The following is a 20622-nucleotide window of genomic DNA, read 5'->3' on the forward strand; positions in this document are numbered from 1 at the left end:
TAAAAGGTGCTCAGCAAGCATCTGTAGAATGAATGAAAGCTCTTGTTCCCAAAGTGCCAGTGTCTACAGTTTATAAACATAGCGACAAATATGTAAACAATCAATGTGATAAGGAACGTGTATCATGGAGGAGGAATAAAACGCTAAAAATGCAAGAATCTATTCTATTCACAAAATTAGCAGTTTTCCCATTTTGAAGCTTATGATCACTTCTCATACAGTAATAACAAAAATGGCTACCATCTAAGGGCGCCTGGGTGGCTCAGTTAAGCATCTGACTCTTGATTTTGGCTCAGGTCACGATCACACGGTGGTGAGATCAAGCTCCGTGACGGGTTCCACACTGAGCACGGAGCCTGCTTGGGATTCATTCTCTCTCTCTCTCTCTGCCCCTCTCCAGCTCAGGCTCTTTCTCTCTCAAGAAAACAAACAAAAAAACACAAAACAAACAAACAAAAAAAAAACATCAAAAATAGCTACCATCTACTGGGTTCTTTCTGGGTACCAGACATTTTATAGATGTTACTGCATTTATTCCTCGTAACACCCCTAGGGTGTAGAAGAGGAAACTAAGACAGAGAATGATTATAGGGTACATGGCATCACTAGTGCAAGACCTGCCTTCTGGGGGGTAGCCTAAGGAAAGCAGTTCTGTAGGCAGAATACTCTGGCCCTTGCGGGCAGGACGGAATAGGGGCTGATGAAATCATAGAGCAATGAGGAAGTGAATACACCATTCTCTCTTCCAGAGGTCATAAGTGGCTAAACTAAGGGGGGAGATGACTAGGGACATTGGAGAAAGGAACCAATTCCAGAGAAATGTCAAAGAAAGGCCCAGTGGGACGGCTGACAGATTAGAGATGGAGAGAAGGTAAGTACTCAGGATGACGAGCGATTTCTTTTTCTTTCTTTCTTTCTTTTTCTTTCTTTCTTTTTCTCTTTTTTTTTTTTTTTAACAAATGCTCTCTTACTGAAGACTCATGATGCACTCACTCCCTGAAGTAGGGACTATTATCACCTCTGTTACAGATGGGGAACTGGAGACTCAGAGAGGTTAGACCTTGCCCCAGTGGTCACTCGGTTGGGAAATGTGAAGAGCCGGGATATGATCCAGGTCACAAGACCGGAGATTCCTAGCTGCTGACCACTATCCACAAGTGGTTCAAAGTGGCATTTTATAACATCTAAAGTTAGAACAAAAATTTGATTCACACATAATTAATAAAAACCAGTTAATCTAGAGCAAAGCAGACTGACTGTGTTCTTAAAATGATGACAGGCTTTAACTATCTAGGGCACAAAAAAAGGTAGGATTCTAATTATGCATGCTTTCTTTTAAAGTAGGGGGATATTTTGTGTGTTGAGTTAACATGCATCATTTCTGAGTTTTACACAGATTAAGCTTAAAACTGTGAATGATCCTGACTTGTCAGCTTAGAGATAATCATGGAATTCATTAGTTATATTACATTTTCACTGCGGGCGGGGGGTAAGATATCTAGGTTAATCCACCTGGCTGTAAAAATAGATTTCTGCAATGTTAAAATAGTACACTGCCTCATTATTATTCTAGTCTCAAAGGCTTAACCAAGCTCACCCAGAGAGATGTGTATGTTTCCTGTTATCTCAACATGGTGTTAGTTTTGAACTTAAAAAATGACCATTCAGTAACCAAGAACTTGATCTCTTAGAGTCTTAGAGCCTTCCTGGGAGGAAACTGCCTGTCTCTGAAAGGCTAATCAACTCCTCACATGCACCTCCAGTTCTCCTCATAGTATTTATTTTTAGGTGAGCTAATTTACCAAGAGTCCACGAAAAGGTTCTCATAAAATCCTGTACTAGTTTATTGCCAAGGGGAAGGTGACATCAAGAAATTAAACCCTAATACTGCCAGATGTTCTCCTTCTGCCTCACATGTTTTGAGTGTAAAGAAAATACGTCTTTATTGTTAACTCTAAAGGAGTTCCACAAAACAGGAGCTAGAATCATCTGATGGGATAAATACCTTCCACACAGAAGACTGCTGGTACTTTCCCTTCATCACAGCAGGCTTACTGCAGCCTTAAGGACAGACTCAAAATTACATCAGCCTCACCTGAGAAAAGTTAGAGGCGTTTACAAAATTTCCTCCAGTTGTGTTCCTTGCCACCTCAACAACAAAACCCTAAAAGCAGACAGTCAAAAAGTTTACACAGGGATCGCAGCATCATTGCAACAGAATGTGTCGTCACTGTCTACTAGAGTTCTAGTCCTCCTTGGTCTGAGTTCCTCTAGTCCTCACCAGACTTCATTTGCCCAATGAGCTAATTTAGCATACTCAGTACATATCATGTCTAACTCAGGTTTAATACACAATCTATTTTAAAAAGCAGGTGTCGGGGCAACTGGGTGGCTCAGCTGGTTGAACACTGGCTCTTGATTTCAGCTCAGGTCATGATCTGGCCGTTGGTGACATCGAGCCCCGTGTCGGGGCATGGCAGAGCCTGCTTGGGATTCTCTCTCTCCCTCAGTCTCTGCCCCTCCCCCGCAACCCTCTGAATAAATAAATAAACTTTAAAAAATAAAAACAAAAAATCAGGGGTCCCATGCTAACAAAACAATGTAGTAACTATAACATCACCTGTAGAATTTTCAAGAAAAGAAGAAACCCCTTTCGCATAAGGTTGTGGTACTTTAACGGAAAAGGGGTGTGTGGAAATGGAACACGGGCAGAAACGGAGACAAACTAAGTCTGCAGTTAAGTTACATGTTTGCTTTGCCACTTTCCATCTAGGTAGCTCAGGTGGGAACTCTATCAGCACCATTTCACAGAATACGAAGAGCGGTTTTGCAAAGGTTCAGTTTTGCCAAATCGCTTAAATGAGCTCACAATGAGCCACCCATCCCTCAAAGATTACTAATCTTGTTGTTTACACAAAGATTATCACAGTTGTGACAAGAGAAACCAAGCTTCCACACTTTTTTTCAAGTCTGAAATTTCTTCTGTCAACTGAAACATTAATAGACTCCTCCAATTACAAATGCATTAGAAAAAGATCTTCACCTTTCTTCCTGGTTAACTCTGTGTTAACCAGCAGACATCCTTCCAAAAATTTCTAACTGTAGGTAACCAATGATCTTTCACCAATGTTTTCTTCCAAATGGAGTTCATGGTCATTTTCATAACAAACTGCTACAAAACTTTTAAAGAAAATGCAAAACATATCATGGTGAACATTTTGTAGTGTAACTGTCGAATCACTCACTATTCTGTATACCTGAAACTAAATACAACATTGTATGTTAAAAAACAAAACGAAACTATGTCAGCTACACCTCAATAAAAAACTAAAGTGCAGAACATAAGAATTCTCTTGGGGAGTGGAGGAGCGTGAAGTAGCTGCAGGACTAAGTATTACTCCACCAAATAAGTTCAACCTGTAAAAATTTAAACCATTCTGTTAACTCGATTAACAAGATACTAAAGGAAAAAAGGAAAACAGGAACTAGTTACTTCACTTATAGGATAACTGATTAGTTCTCCGAATTGTGATTAAACACCCAAATCCTGCAACACAGGCCGAACTGCATTTGTCACTACTGCCGCTTTTCCCATCCAGTGGCCTCTCGACCTCGGGAGATGACAGGCCAGAATTTGAGCAAAACTCTACCTGTGGACTTCATACAGGGAGGCTGACACTCAAATGCTGCGATCTCGAACGAGTAGTTAGCAAAGCACAACTCCAGGTTCCTCCGCCAGAACAAGTGCCAGGGTGGAGGACCTGCGGTTTCTCAAGGGGAGGACGGCACGCCGAGGGCCGAACTGCCCGGGAGAGCCAAGGTCCCCCCCACCTTCCCGAGCCCACGGGGGCGTCCGCTCCCGGGAGGGACCGGCGCTCAGGCTGCGGCCTCCGTCTTCATCTCGAAGCACTACAGGGCTCGTCTCTGCTGCTTGCTCTGAGAGCTATTTTCGCCCACAGCCAAAATCAGCAACAGCAAATTACACTGCAAACAATGGAGAGGGCGCCCGCTCGGCACGGCTGGGAACTCCGGGACGGCGGCGCGAAGGCTGACTTTTCACTCGGGCGGAGTCGGGGCGGCCGCCGCGCGAGACCGGGAAGCCGGCCCGCCGCCTCTGCCCCGCGCCGGCAACCCCGAGTGCCGGGGAGGCGCGGGCAGCACCGGCGGTCAGGAGGGCGAGCGAGCCGTCCCGGCGGGGCCGCGGCTGGCGGGATTCCCTCGCGTCCGGGCGCCGCGCGGCGGGCGCTCCCTGGCGGAGGGCGGCGGAGCGCGGGGCCGTCGGGGAGACCGGGCGCCCGGGTCCGGCAGGCGAGCGGGGACCGAGCAGCGGCGGAGGGCGGGGTACGGCGGGCCCGGCTCTGCTCTGCCCCCGACCCGGGCTCCGACGCCCCTCACCCTTCCCAGGCCCTTCGGCGCGGACCCGTGGCAGCAGGGGAGGGGAGAGAGGCGGGGAGCGAGAGTTGGCTAACACCGGAGCCGAAGCCCACCCGGCCTCGCCCCTCGGCGCGGCGCCCCCAACGCCGCCCTGCCCGCGCCTCTCACCCGGCTCTTGCAGCGGTGGTGCCGGCCCGGGTCGGAGTAGGTCCGGTCCACGGTGAGCGCCGTGTCGCTGCCCGGCATGTCGGCGCTCGCGCCGGCAACTTTCCCGTCTCCCCCGGCCGCCGCGCCACGAGCCGCCGACCGTGCTCCGGCTCGCCCGGGGAGCCGCGGCCGAGGGGGCGGCGCGGGCTGCTGCAGCTGTTGCAGACACCCGCGCGGCCGCCCTGCGCCGCCGCCGCCGCCGCCGCCGCCGCCGCCGCCGCCGCCGCTGCTGGGGGTGGGGGTGGGAAAGGGGGTGGGGGAGGCGGGGCAGGGACGCCAGAGTCTCCTCCCCCTTCCCCTCTCCCCGCCTCCCCCTGCCCACCCGCAGGGCCCAAGACCCTGCCCGGGTGCAACTTCTCCGCCTCCCTCCCTTGCTGAAACTTGAATCCACCCTCTCCCACCCTGGCCTCCTTTCCTTCAAAATTTGATTGACATCTACCCTATCTGTGGGCTTATTTGTATGTTTGTGATAAAAGGTGGATTTTTGGCAAGACGTTGAGGCTTGCCTTAAATGCTTTCTTTTATGTTATTCTATTACTCAACATGCACTTACTGGGCATCTAGCATGTGCCACACCCTGGGGCAGGGACCAGAGATTTTTTTTTTTTTTTTTAAGTCCATGTTTTTCTTATCCCACTGAGCACACTCCCATTCAAACAAAGGTCTATAGTGTTGTGTATTTTAATTTTGTGTATCTGGCTCACTATTTTATGTGGAAGTTACTTGGAAGTCAAGATACATCTTTTCATATTAGTATTCCCTATTTCCAGGGAATAGTCCCTGCCCACAAGAAATTTGGAGTCTACAAGAGAAAGCACTGACTAGTGAACAATGAAATATGTTACCTAAGCCAACATCCAGTTATGGTTTGGTTAGGAAGGGTGTACTAGTGGGAGACTGAGTGAAAATACTGAGATTGCAGCTGCTCCAAAGAGGGGTTTGGGGGGACAGGTGACAAGCCTAGAAGGAAGGAAGCAAATGCTCCTCCCCTTCAAAGGGTTTAGGGGGAAGGTCTTGCAGGCACAAGAAAAATACTGAGCATAAAAACAAAGGTCCATTGGGAAAACCTCAAGTCACCAGTTTAGGGGGTGTCTTTAGGCACAGGACACGAGCAGAAAAGTAGGTGGAGACCATGTGGTGCTGGGCTTTACCCTCAAGGAGAAGTTCAGTTTTTTCTGTGGGTGCTAGACAGCTGCTGGAGGTTTCTGAACAGGAAAACGACAGTATCAGGATGGAGGTTTAAGGACATCTATCTTATAGCCATGGGAAACACTGACTGATTAGAGATGTGTAAGGGACACTGGTTAGAAGTCCACTGCAAAAGGAGAACAACCTAAATGTCCTTCAGAAGGAGACAGAGTAAGTAAATTATGATATATACATCCCGTAGGGTATTAGGTAACTGTAAGAGAATGAAGCAGCCCTTTATGCATAGCCACAGAAATATCTCTAACATACATGGTTAAGTGAAAGAAAGTCATGTGCAGAATAACATACACAGTATCCTACCATCTATGTAAAAACAGAATATATGTATAGGCTTATATATGCAAGGCATATTTTTCTGAGAGGATAAACAAGAAATGAGGGAAACCGACAAGAAACTGATGGCAGGAGAGGGGCCACATACTAGGTGCTTCAATTTATACCTGTGAATGGATGAATTACTCCCATGAGCAGCAGCCCTCCTGAGTTCAAGCCTGACTCTTGGGGAGGGGAGGCACAGTCCTAAGTCAGTAAAGCAGGAAGAGCCATTCCAATAAAGTCAGAGAAGCCACTGACCAAGGAGAAATTCCCTAGGGACTCCCAGATGCAGGTAAAAGTAATGAACAGAGCAGATGTCCCCACAGAGCCAAAGAAAAGCCATCAGACTGTAAAGACAGGCATCTGTGTTCATTTAAAAAATAGGGGTTCTGCTGAGATCAGGGAAGACTCTGACAGGAACAGAATCTCCACACACAGACTTGAAGATCAAAGGAGAACAGAACAGTTGCAGATAGATGGTTGGACCAAACTGACCTCACTCAGGTGTTATTTTTTAAATTTGGGATACGGGCACCTGGCTGGTTCAGTCAGTGGAACACGTGACTCTTGATCTTGGAGTTATAAGTTCAAGCCCTACACTGGGTGTAGAGATCACTTAAAAATGAAATCTTAAAGAAACAATCTTTTTAATAAATAAATTCATCATAAAATGGAAGCCACAATATGCCTACCTAGACAGCTAGAAGAAAGGGATGAGAAAAAGATTTATTTGTCACTGTATATGCTTTTGGAACTTGAACACTTTCATCGTGTGCACATATTAGCTATTCAAAAAGTAAAATAAAAAAATATTTTTAGGGGCACCTAGGTGGCTCAGTCAGTTGAGCATCCGACTTTGGCTCAGGTCATGATCTCACTGTGAGTTCAAGCCCCACATCAGGCTCACTGCTGTCTGTGCAGAGCCTGCTTTGGATCCTCTGTCCTCCTCTGTCTCTGCCCCTCCCCTACTTGTGCTCTCTCAAAAATAAATTTAAAAACATTAAAAAATTTTTCAAAATTTTTTTTAAATAAAGAGGGCAAACTTATTAAATCTTAAGAAGAAATAGAAAACCCTATGTAGTCCTAAAACCGTTCAAAAAATGAAATCAACACTTTAAAACACTGCCCACCACACCCCCTTCCCCAGCCCCCAATTCAAGACACAACTACACAGGTCCGGAAAGTTTTTCAGGCAAGTTCTTCCAAAGCAGAAAGCAGAGAAGAGAGATATCAAGTGTGTGTATGTGAATTTAGCTAGGGTGAGTAGAGAAGGTCACTCTGATAAAGCGACATATGAGCAGAGACCCGAGAAGTAAGGAAGCCAGCGATGTAGATAAATGAAAATTTCAGACAGAAGGAACAGCAAGTACAAAGGCCCTGGAGCAGGAACATTTTGGGAGTGTTTAAAAAAGCAAGAGGCCAGCTGTCGGCAGAGAGCCCGACGTGGGGCTCGAACCCACAAACCATGAGATCATGACTTGAGCCAAAGTCAGATGCTTACCGACTGAGCCACCCAGGTGTCCCCAAAATAAATAAACTCGTGTAAAAAAGTATTAAGCCTTGTTATAAAAGCAAGAAAGGTGGTCTATTATTAGTAAGTCTTTATGTCAATCTGATCTCACAAAGGTCCATTCTGAAAATCTGTGAAAGTCCATCTCTGGGTTTTTCCCCCTCATTTGCCTGACGCCCAATTTTTTTTTTCCAGCTACTTAAGGCTACACCAGGTGTACTACTCAGGTGCATTTGTATGTGTAATATGGTGTGCACAACTTTAGAGAGGCCACACCTAAGTGAGGTCCCTGACAAACCAAGGCTGGGCTTTGGTAGTTGTGTCAACAGGCATAAGCTTCCCATATCTATTACTGCCTTGGTGTTCCTTAGAACTCCATCCTGGAAAATGCTGACCCTCGATGAGAATGATGAATTAAAACTTCATTAGGCTCACTGAAATTTCAATTAGCAGAGGATGTTCTTTTCTAGATCATTTATGTCATAAACTAGTTAACCAAAAGCTGCTCTATGGGACATTCATACAAAATAATGTTTTTTTAAGACACCAATTAAATAGCACAAGCACAAGTGCCCTCCAAAAGAAAGAAAACAAGCAGCCTCTCGCTGATCACCATTTGGCTCTCCTACTGGGAAGTGGGGTCCAAATAGACCAATGCCTAAGATTTTGTCAGTCTCTGAGAGAGGGAGGGAAAGAGAGAGAGAGAGAGAATACAAATTTCAAATTTCTCCTGTCAATATAAGAATTGTCTGTGCCTCTGACACCTCCCCAAGACCTTCTCTCTACCAAAAAGAAAAAAGATTTTTTAGTTTATTTATTTCAAGAGAGAGACAGAGAGTACATGAGCGCATGAGCAGGGGAGGGACAGAGGAGAGTGAGTGAGCACCTGACTCGAGGCTAGACACGGGGCTCGATCCCAGGACTGCGAGATCATGACCTGAGCGGATATCAAGAGTTGGACACTTTACACACTGAGCCACCCAGGGGCCCCAAATCGCACTTTTAATGTCACAAATACATCCATATCAAGAAGGAATACAAAGGTGCAAACTCTAGGGTGTGAGATAAGAATTTACTTCCAGGGGCGCCTGGGTGGCTCAGTCGGTCAAGCATCCGACTTCGGCTCATGTCATGATCTCGTGGTTTGTGAGTTTGAGCCCCGCGTCGGGCTCTGTGCTGACAGCTCTGAGCCTGGAGCCTGCTTTGGATTCTGTGTCTCCCTCTCTGTCTGCCCCTCTGCCACTTGTGCTCTCTTTCTCTGTCTCTCCCCAAAATGAATAAACATTAAAAAAAAAAAAAAAACAAAAAAAGAATTTACATCCAAAGTGTAAGCAGCACAGTAAGGCAGCTTACTGTGATCCAAAATGGATCCAAAGATTTAGATCCAAAGAAATGGATCGGGTCATTTGTGCTGCAATAGTTTAAAGTTTAGAATGACAAGAAAAGGCTTTGTGAAAGAGGTAGGATTCCCCTTGACTTCTGTAGTACAAATCTGTTATGTTTGCCTGCCTAGCAGGCGGCCCTTTATTCTCAAAACGGTGTCTGGATTTTCTTTTTGGGCCCTATGCGACACCCATCCTCCACAAGTGGTTTAGGTAAGGCAGCCCACACCCCTCACCTAGCTCCAGGGAGAGGCGTGCCATCCAGCCTTGGCCAGTTGGAGCTACTGTGACTAATGCAGGAGCAGGCACGTGCCCCAGTCTGAGCCCACAGGAGTCACCCCCGATGCCTGCTGCGGCTACTGGGAAAGAGCTGTGCCCCTTCAGGAAGCACTGCTAAGCTGGCGGGATATCAGCCTGCTGCAGTGGTGGGCATCCTTGCCACCATACAAAGACAGCCCCCCTGAAAAAAGCCGAGCCATGAAAGGAGAAAGATTCATTACTAAATTATTAAGGGACTACCTCCAGCTTTTCCCATTATCTATTTCCACGTGACAAATCATCCTAAAGTGTATTAGCTTACAACAACTACCGTTCAATTGCCCGTGACTTTGCGATTTGAGCAGGCCTCCAAGGGGGCATGGCTTTTCTCTGTTCCAGGTGACACTGGCTGGGGCTGGAGAGTCCAGGATGGCTTCACTCAGTCCAGGGGGTGGCTGGAATGCCTCAGGCTGGCCAGGTCTCTGTATTTGTTTTAAATGTTTATCCATTTTTATTTTGAGAGAGAGAGAGAGAGAGAGTGAGTAGGGGAGGGGCAGAGAGAGAGGGAGAGAGCGAATCTCAAGCAGGCTTCAAGCTGTCGTCACAGAGCCCAACATAGGGCTCGATCTCACAAACTATGAGATCATGACCTGAGCTGAAATCAAGAGTCGAGGCTTAACTGACTGAGCCATCCAGGTGCCTCCTCTATATTCTTTTTTAATAAAATAATTTTGTATTTTATAGTCTCCTCTTTCCCAAGGCTCCCCTCTCTCCATCAGGGTAGCTGGACTTCTTTACATAGTTGCTGGCTTCCAAAAGAACAAAAACAAAAGCTGCCAAACCCCCTAAGGCCCAGCCCGGAACTGGCAGCCCGGAACTTCTGTCACACTGTGTTAGTAAAAAGGAGTCAAAAGTCCAGTCCAGACTCAAGGGGAGGAGAAACATCATCTGCCTCTGGATAGGAATGGTGTGCACATACAGGGAGGGGAGAAATTGCAGGCTTCCATTATGCAGTCGAGCCATCACACCAGACATGGCTAGCCCCCCATATGAAGAAATGTATTGCTTTTTGGGGGGGTAAGCCAGGTTTAAGAATCCTGACTAACATGGCATTAAATGCTGACTACGGGTAGAAAGAAGACAAGTAGAAGGGTAGCATTTCAAGAGGAGGCAACAACTATGGACAGCATGAATACAGAAGAGTAAGCAGAGAACTCCAGGGGTGGGGCAGGGCACAGAGTTTTCTCAGGCTACTAGCTAAACAGCCTTCCTTGGTCAATCCATGCCAGATGACCCCCAGTGGACGATTATCTAACTATGTCTGTATTTCTCTTTTTAACACGAAAGTTACAGTATCTTACCATGTTATTTAAATATTTTTATGTGAGGCCTCCTGGACGACTCAGTTGGTTAAGTGTCCCAACTATTGATTATGGCTCTGGTCATGATCTCAAGGTTCGTGAGTTCAAGCCCTGCATCAGGCTCCACACTGACAGCACAGAGCATGATTGGGATTCTCTCTCTCCCTCCCTTTCTCTCTGCCCTTCCCCCACTCATGCGCATGCTCTCTCTCTCAAAATAAACTTTTTAAAAAATGTATTTTATGTGATAATTAATATGTGATTCCACTAGATTATGGGTTACCTGAAGGACTATGCCCCTTAGCTAAATGTGTATATTCCTGATGGTCCCTAACACAGCATCATGTATTCAATATATGTTGAATGTATTGTTGAATGATGGATGAACTCAACATTTACTAAATGCCTACTTATTTTCCAAGCACTGGGGCTTAAAAAACAATAAGACATAAGCAAAAGATAAGTCCTGCCCTCAAGGGGTTGGAATGAATAATATACAGGAATAAAATTTGTTGAATAATAAATATTACCAATTTTCAGATGCTGACTAGTTACTGAAGTTTGTGAATTCTCCAACGATTTATCGAGTGCTGTTGGTGTGACAGTCTCTGTCCATTCTTGGTGCTGGAAATAAAAAATGAATGAGACATGGTCCAGCCTTGAATCCATCCAGACAGGGAGGGACACATTAAAAACAAAACAAAACATGGGGCGCCTGGGTGGCGCAGTCGGTTAAGCGTCCGACTTCAGCCAGGTCACGATCTCGCGGTCCGTGAGTTCGAGCCCCGCGTCGGGCTCTGGGCTGATGGCTCGGAGCCTGGAGCCTGTTTCCGATTCTGTGTCTCCCTCTCTCTCTGCCCCTCCCCCGTTCATGCTCTGTCTCTCTCTGTCCCAAAAATAAAATAAACGTTGAAAAAAAAAATTAAAAAAAAAAATAAAAACAAAACAAAACAAAACAAACAAGCAAACAAACAACAACAAAGAAAGAACGTTGTTATGGGCGTAAAGATAGCTATGTCTCAGGTTCAGCGGTGGGGCAAAAAGGAAGTGGTTCCTCACGAACCTCACCTCCTTAGGTGTTACAGGCTTACATTACAGCAGGGAGAAGGAAATAGACATAAAGAAAAGTCTGACTTTAAAAAGGGATAAAAATGTAAGCCTCTTACAAAGTAAAGGAAAATGCATTTCCTTTCATATTGCCTTTTGATTTAATAGTACAAGAATGTGTTCCCTCTGGGAGAAACATTCATAAGACAAAAAGTGCAATAAGCTTTTTTATTTTTATTTTTTGAGGATTTAAGGAGAGGAAAGAAAAGAATAAATTGGTATTTAAAAATTTATACAAGTAGCTTAAGGTGAATGCATAATCAATCATATATATATGTGTATGATATAAACATATATAAACAACCTCAATATAAATGAGGATCAAAGCTTCTAGGCTGATGCATTTACAACTGGAAATGACCATTCTTCTTTTTTTTTTTTTTAAGATTTTATTTTTAAGTAATCTCTACACCCAGTGTGGGGCTCAAACCCCAAGATCAAGAGTCACATGCTCCACCGACTAAGCCAGCCAGACCCTCATGGAAATGACCACTGTTAATGTTTATATTTAATTTTTTTTTTTTTCAACGTTTATTTATTTTTGGGACAGAGAGAGACAGAGCATGAACGGGGGAGGGGCAGAGAGAGAGGGAGACACAGAATCGGAAACAGGCTCCAGGCTCCGAGCCATCAGCCCAGAGCCCGACGCGGGGCTCGAACTCACGGACCGCGAGATCGTGACCTGGCTGAAGTCGGACGCTCAACCGACTGCGCCACCCAGGCGCCCCTATATTTAATTTTTAACATAGGTTCTATATGACTATAAGAAAACAATCACTGCATTTATTTAGCATTAGCAACCATCTGGCAGAGAAGCCCAAAACTTCTAAAACTTTGATAAAAAATAGGGAAGCACAAAGACTCAACTCAAGCTCTACAGGCTGGCAAACTTGTCTTCTAATATTCCCTTTTTTTGCAAATGCAATAATTTCATGCTAGTCATTTCTCAGGAGCAATGAATTTTAAAGAAGATTTTACAGGAAATCCGGAAATTGGTCTCTAACACTGTCTTCCCTATAGACTTGAGGCTGCATTAAGAAGTCCAACAAAATGCGTTTTACCATATCAAAATGAAACACTTTTGCTTTGTGTTTCTTGTTGAGAGGACGAAAAAGACAAGATACAGATGGGGAGAAAATATTTGCAAAACCACATATCCAACAGACTAGTTGGATCAGCATCTAGAATACATAAAGAACTCTCAAGACTCGATAGTAAAAAAATACAAACAATCCAACTAAAAATGGACAGGGGCGCCTGGGTGGCGCAGTCGGTTAAGCGTCCGACTTCAGCCAGGTCACGATCTCGCGGTCCGTGAGTTCGAGCCCCGCGTCAGGCTCTGGGCTGATGGCTCAGAGCCTGGAGCCTGTTTCTGATTCTGTGTCTCCCTCTCTCTCTGCCCCTCCCCCGTTCATACTCTGTCTCTCTTTGTCCCAAAAATAAATAAATGTTGAAAAAAAAAATTATTAAAAATGGACAAAAGACATGAAGAGACATCTCATCAAAGAAAAAAATACAGATGGCAAATAAACACATAAAAGTTGTTCAGCATCATTAGCCATTAGGGAAATGCAAATGAAAACCACAAGATATCACTACACACCTATCAGAATGGTTAAAATATAGTGATAGCACTAAATGTTGGCAAGGACAAAGAGAAATGAGATGATTCATATGATGATTCCTATAAAACTAAACATGCAGGGGTGCCGGGCTGGCTTAGTCAGAAAAGCATGTGACTCTTGGTCTCGGGGTTGTGAGTTTAAGCCCCATGTTGGGTGTAGGGATTACTAAACTAAACTAAACTAAACTAAACATAAAGGGGCACCTGGTGGTTCAGTTGGTTAAGCTTCCAACTCTTGATTTCAGCTCAGGTCTTGATCTTTCGGTTGAGAGTCCAAGCCTCACATTGGGCTCTATGCTGGGCATGGAGTCTACTTTCAAAAATAAAATAAGGGGTGCCTGGGTGGCTCAGTTGGTTGGGTGTCCGACTTCGGCTCAGGTCATGATCTCGCAGTCCGTGGGTTCAAGCCCCGCATTGGGCTCTGTGCTGACAGCTCGGAGCCCGGAGCCTGTTTCAGATTCTGTGTCTCCCTCTCTCTCTCTGACCCTCCCCCATTCAAGCTCTGTCTCTCTCTGTCTCAAAAATAAATAAACGTTAAAAAAAAATTTTTTTTTAATAAAAAAAAATAAAAATAAAAAATAAAATAAAATAAAATAGGGGGCCTGGGTGGCTCAGTCAGTTGAGCATCCGACTTCAGCTCAGGTCATGAGTTCGAGTTCAGTTCGTGAGTTCGAGCCCCGCATCAGGCTCTGTGTTGACAGCTTAGAGCCTACAGCCTGCTTTGAATTCTGTGTCTCCCTCTCTCTCTGGTCCTCCCCCACTTATGCTCTGTCTCTCTCTCTCTCCTTCAAAAATAAATAAAAACATTAAAAAAAATTTTTTAATACAATAAAATAAAATAAAATAAAATAAGGACGCTTGGGTGGCTCAGTCCGTTAAGCATCCAACTTCGGCTCAGGTCATGATCTCATGGTCCATGAATTTGAGCCCCGCATCGGGCTCTGTGCTGACAGCTCAGAACCTAGGGCCTGCTTTGGATTCTGTGTCTCCCTTGCTCTCCGCCCCTCCCCCACTTGCACTCTGTTTCTCTCTCTTTCTCTCTCAAAAATAATAAACATTAAAAGATAAAATAAAATAAAAATAAAAGTAAAGTAAACATGCAAATACCATACGACCCAGAAACTGCACCCTTAGGCATTTATCCCAGATTGAAAAGAAAATGTATGCTCACACAAAAGCCAGCGCACGAAGATTCATGTTAGTTTTCTTCACAGAAGCCCAAAACTGGAACCAGCTCACATGTGCTTCAATACGTGAATAGACTGTGGGGCATCCATGTTACAGACTATGGCTCAACAGTAAAAAGGAACAACCTACCGCTAGACAATGACTTGGGTGAGTATCAGGGCAATTATACTGAGTGAAAAAGCCAATCCTCAATTCCATTTATGTAGCAATCTTGAAATGACAAAACTACAGAAATGTTGAAGAAACTGGTGTTTGCCGAGAACGGGGAACGAGGTGGGGCGGGGAGGCCACCGCAGGAGGGGATGGACATGGCTATCAAAGAGTGACACGAGGCGATGGAACGTGCTATATCTAAATTGTGGTGGTGGACAGGGCCCACTCATGCAAAATAACTACAGAGAACTAAATGCACAAATGAATACAAGAGAAACTGGGGAAATCTGAATAAGATCACAGATTGTATCAATGTTAATATGATATTTGAATTACTATACTGGTTCTGCAAGATGTTGCCTTTGGGGAAGCTAGGTAAGGGGTACATGATCTCTTTCTGTATTACTCCTTATAGCTGCATGTGAATCTACAATAATCTCAAAATTAAAATTCTAATTAAAAATCTATTTTCAACTTAGGCGCAACTGTGATAACTTTCACGGGAAAAACTTTGGGTTTTGTAAGGGGGAACACTACAGCAGATAGGAGTGGGCGGTATAGGGATTTTTTCTCTGTAGAAATTGTCTACAGAACAGAGTTCTTCCAGGTCTGGCCCCTTGTGACATCGGAGGAGGGGCCAGCTGTTGAAACTGAAGGGAAAGGAGAGATGACAGGTGGTGCCATAATGCAGTGAGTCTATAAGGTTTTTGTTGAACAAACAACTGACAATTAAGTCCTGATTTGGTCAGAAGAATGTATTACAGTTCACAGATTTGGTTCAGGTTCATTACATACTGAGTTGTTTACTAAAAATTTACATTGGAAGTTGAGCAGAGAATTCCACAAATTTGTGAGCTTTGTTCTCTTGTGGGCTTCCCATATTGGTTTGAGCCTTTGTTTTCCCTTTTTTTATATTTACTTATTTATTTTGAAAGAGAGAGAGAGAGAGAGAGAGAGAGAGAGAGAGCATGAGCAGGGGGAGGGACTGAAAGAGAGGGAGAGAGAATCCCAAGCAGGCTCCACACTCAGCACAGAGCCTGACACGCGGCTGGATCTCACGAACCTTGAGATCATGACCTGAGCTGAAATCACGAGTCAGACCCTAAACTGACTGAGCCACCCAGGGGCTACTGAGCCTTTTTTTTCTATCATGTACACATGGATTAGAATTTAATGGGCTTTGTTATTTCTCTCCTTTTGATCCTACCGTTCACTACGAAAGGGTCTGACCACCTAATGACTGCACAGGACACTGGGCTGCTTGCTACTGCATTTTCCCACAAGTCCACAACAAGGTCAGAAAACACCTTCTTTGGCACGAGGCACAGAGCGTTCCATTCAATTAAGTCATTTGCTGGAGCCGTGACGCTCAGAGTTCCTACTTCACTGGACCTCAGAGGAAGTGGTTCTCTGGAAATCTCTAGCTGACTCCATTCTACGCATGGCCGGCCCAGGAGAATTTTTTCATCAAGCACATCCTGAATCTGAAGGAAGAGCTAGCTACACCTCAGGAACACACTGTCCGTGAATTCACTCTGTGTTTTATCAGTTCACTTTGCAAGATAAGGATGGTGGGAGGTGAAACTGCCAGAGAAATCTGATGTGATGTCTAAAAAAACAGCCCGAGTCACAGTTCTATCAAAAGAGGAAGCTGCTTGCTGAAGCCTTCCTTGTGCACCCAGTCCACACTCACTTCTCCCTTCTTTGAATTCTGACAGTATCTGCTGCTTCTCTCACATAAACACCTAAGTATAAATGATCCTGCACTCTTACGGAGGCAGTATGGTGTGCCGGAAACCGACTGCCTGGATTCAAATCTTGGTGCCGCCACCTACCAGCTATAAAGCTTTGGTGCTCGCGTTCGTAAGCTCAGGACAATAACAGAACCCACCTCGGGTCAGTGCTGAGAATTAAAGGAGGTAGTAAGGTACAGCACTTCCAAGTAGGAGCTCAATGAATGTCTGCAAAAAACAGAACAAAACCTAAAACCTGTCTTCATGTGTTCTCTTTTCTTCCTTACCAGTGAGACTTCCAGGATTTATGCTGTTATCCTGGAGAAGGTGACATTCCAATTCCTTTCCTCATTGTCACAAATTTGGAAAATAGAACTAGAAAGAAAGTAGAAGCCTCTGGCTAAGCTCTGGGCCCTGACTCTGTTCCCTGCCCTCCCGCTTCTGCAGCCGCTGTGGCTACCACCTGGCTGGGCCAACTCTCAGGACCTAGAAAGGCAAACTTCCTCCCTGTACACCCCTCTTCAATTCCCCTCACCCCCAAGGCGACTGTGCCCACGGTTTCTTTTTACTTGTCAACTGTGACCGTACAATTCTACTGTAGAAATTGACCCTAAAGAAATAATACAACACAGGAAACGTTTTATAGGCAAAGATTGTCCGTCACAGTGTTTTATCATTCTGAAAAGTTTGAAAAAAAAATCTAAAGGATTGTTTATGAAACAACCGTTCGAGAAAATTAAGGGGCTGATTACACAAATTATGAGACATAAATACTGTATATATATTGCGAATTATACTTAGAATTTGTAATCGTATGGGGAAATGTTTATGCAGTGATGTTATACCCGCCCCCCCTCCCCCCCCCCCCCCCACATACAAAAACAACCTGAGATTGACAAAAAGTATTACGATACTTGGTGCTGGCAATGATGTGGAGTAAGCAGGAACTCTCACACATTACAGGCGGAGCATAAACAGGTACATCCCCCCTGGAAGCATGATTTGGCATTACTTCATAAAGTTGAAGCTCTGTGTGCCCTATGGCCCAGCCACTCCACTCTTAGGACCCTAGAATACACAAGTGGACCAGAACAAGGATGTTCCTAGGAGTAACAGTCCCCATCTGGAAACAACTCTATTGTCATCAACAGCAGAATGGATAAATACACTGTAGGACAGTTCATTTCCCAATTAACATCAGCAGCCTGTTGTCGAAAATCAAGCGCTCTGCATGAAAAGGCTAGCCACAGCCCTTTTCCCGTTATCTTAATTCATTTTACAAAGTAGGGTTTTTCTTTCATATGGAGGCAAAGCTGATCTGACAGAGCCTAACGAAATGCCTAAGATGAAGTATCACAAATGTTGACGCTTCCTGCCCCACCCTACCTCACCCCCAAACATTCGGGGCAAATGATGAAGAGAAACAAAATGTTCTACCACTGCAGAATAAGAAAAATATCTTTATCCATATTTTTGTGTCTCCCTACAACATCTCTAGTATTCTGTACAGAGTCAGCAAGTGATAATAGCTGTTATTTATTTAGCCTGCTCGGTCTGTACCAGGAACTTTAAATATGCCGACTCTGAGTTACTGCCAAACCCCTTCCCCAACCTGGCCTCTATGATAGGAGGTGCTATAATTTTCCCATTTGACTGAGCAGCAATCAGAATCTCTGAATAGGTGAAGTGATTTGACCAAGGGTACCTAAGCTAATAGGTGGCAAAAGTGGAATCCAAATTCCAGGCTTACCTGACTCCAATACTCATTTACTAGGTATGTATCCTTGGATGACTTATTTAACCTTTACAGGCCTCATTTCCCTCCCCTGTAGAATGGGAATAATTGCACCCATTAAACAATAACTGTCTTGGGGCACCTGGGTGGCTTAGTCTGTTAAGCATCTGACTTTGGCTCAGGTCATGATCTCTTGGTTCGTGAGTTCGAGTCCCACATCGGGCTCTGTGCTGAAAGTGGAGAGCCTGCTTGAGAGTCTCTCACCCTCTCTCTCTCTCTCTCTGTTCCTCCCACACTTGCACTCTCTCAAAATAAATAATCTTTAAAAACAAAAAACAAACAAAAACAATAACAGTCTCTCTCTCTTAATCAAAGGCCAAAGCTGGCACTATGGAGAATATGAATGGGAAAGAACTTTAATGCATCCGGAAACTCCACTCACATAACATTTACCTGACATGACTTTCACCTGCCCCCACCCCCTGCTCCACCTTTCCCTGCTTCACCCAAACAGTTTGATGAACATCCAGCATTCCTAATAACCCCATGAAGATGATCTCAGTATTCTAAGCCTTTTGTTGCCTGTTCTCTTCCTGAAGAAACCAAACAGGGCTTTTTTAATTCAAAATTATATCATTATGACTTTATCCCCCATCTGAAGGCTCCTTGTCTTTTTTTTTTTTTTTTTTTATCATTTCCAAGCATTTCCAGATTTTCAGCTTTGCAGTTCAAGTTTCACAAAATGAGAAATCCATTCTCCTATCACTTTGGAAGTGAAGGTTACATTCTTGCAAGTATTTAGAAGTACTCACCATCCTAGCTGACACTTTCAAGAGGTACTGTTCTATTATTTCTCATTGCCTCACATCCCAGATCAGCTGTGGCTGATACACTCCCAGTTAGTATTTCTGACATTGCATTGATTTTTCCTTCCATTAGAAGGAATATCTTTCATGAAAGGAGAAAACTGTCATATCAGGAACAAGTATCAAATATAATCTCATGGTGTATACAGAGTACCCAGAAGGCAGGCACACCACTCACATACATGAGCATGCACTTAACACACATATATGCAGGAATTATCAGAAATTACCAGGAACGGGGCACCTAGGTGGCTCAGTTGGTTCAGCATTGGACTCTTGATTTCGGCTCAGGTCACGATCTCACGGTTAATGAGTTTCAAGCCCCGCATCGGGCTCTGAGCTGGCAGCACAGAGCCTGCTTGGAATTCTCTATCTCTCCTTCTCTCTCTGCCCTTTCCCCTGCTCTCTCTGTCTCTCTCTCTCTCTCTCTCAAAATAAATAAATAAACATTAAAAAAAAATTTTTTTTAAGTTACCAGGAATGCAATAGGTTTTTCAAAATATTAGCAGGGTTTGGAGTTAAATATTCCTTTCAACAGCTAAAAGGGACTCTTGGAGGCAATAAGCCGGAAAACAAACAAATAAAAGATCTGGGAAGAGACCAAATAGCTTATAAAGCTCAATTTTGAATTTCTGCTCCACCCAAAGAGGCAGAAAATCCATAAATTTCACTGTAGCCTCCCAACACTCCTAACTGCAAAACTATTCTCTAGACAACACTCTACTGAGATGAGGCTTTTTCCCATTCTTGATTACTTCCATCTGATCTTTTTGCAAATGAAATTACATTTTCTTCCATCTAAAATATCAGGATGTTTTAGATATCATCAATTAGAATACAAATCATCGATTAGAATCTGCATTACTCACAAAACCTCAGCCTAGAGACACCTACTTAAATGATTGCACTTCAGGGGCACCTGGCTGGCTCAGTCGCCGGAGCATGTGACCCTTGATCGCAAGGTTGTGAGTTCCAGTACACTGGGCGTAGGGATTACGTAAAAATCTTGCGGTCTGGGTGGTTCAGTCAATTAAACATCGACTCTTGCTTTCGGCTGCGGTCGTGACCTCATGGTCGTGAGACGGGGCCCAGAGTCCGGCTCTGCACCGGGCACGGAGACTGCTTGGGACTCTCTCTCCCTCTCTCTGTGCTCCTCCCCCACTGGCATGCGTGACCACTGGCACTATTTCTCTCTGTCTCAAAATCAATCTTAAGGGGCGGCTGGCTGGCTCTGTCAGAGGAGCATGTGACTCCTCATTTCGGGGTTGCAAGGTTGAGCCCCATGTTGTATGTACATATTACTTAAAATCCTTTAAAAAAAAAATAAAATCAAGCTATTAAAAAAAATGGCTGCACTATAGATATTTTCCTCATTTAGATATCAAAATTAATTATGTAATAAATGATCGTCTAAAGCTGCACTATCCAACACAGTAGACGCTAGCCACACGTAAGCAATGAGCACTTGAAATGGGCTTACTAGGACCGAGGAACTGAATTTTTTATTTTTAAGTAGGCTCCACACCCAACACGGGGCTTGAACTCATGACCCTGATGTCAAGGGTCACATGCTCAACCGAATGAGCCAGCCCGACAGTCT

General features: G+C 44.5%; 1 protein-coding gene across 8 annotated transcripts in view; it reads right to left on the reverse strand.

Annotated features, from left to right (window-relative positions):
* The window catches only part of TMCC3 (transmembrane and coiled-coil domain family 3), a 328168-nt gene that overhangs the window by 110789 nt on the left and 196757 nt on the right, over nt 1-20622 (reverse strand). The window contains exon 1 of one of the 8 annotated variants that reach the window (XM_045467032.1): nt 4543-4821. The exons of 5 other annotated variants lie outside the window; for them this stretch is intronic. In XM_045467032.1, coding sequence (XP_045322988.1) covers nt 4543-4620 — 78 coding nt within the window. In that variant the 5' untranslated portion in view covers nt 4621-4821. Of the gene's footprint in view, nt 1-3043; nt 3066-3650; nt 4491-4542; nt 4822-20622 lie in introns of those variants that run through there. 2 more of the 8 variants (XM_045467036.1, XM_045467042.1) reach the window with 2 other exon arrangements.

Source organism: Leopardus geoffroyi, chromosome B4 (assembly GCF_018350155.1).
Source record: "Leopardus geoffroyi isolate Oge1 chromosome B4, O.geoffroyi_Oge1_pat1.0, whole genome shotgun sequence".
Lineage (NCBI taxonomy): Eukaryota > Metazoa > Chordata > Mammalia > Carnivora > Felidae > Leopardus > Leopardus geoffroyi.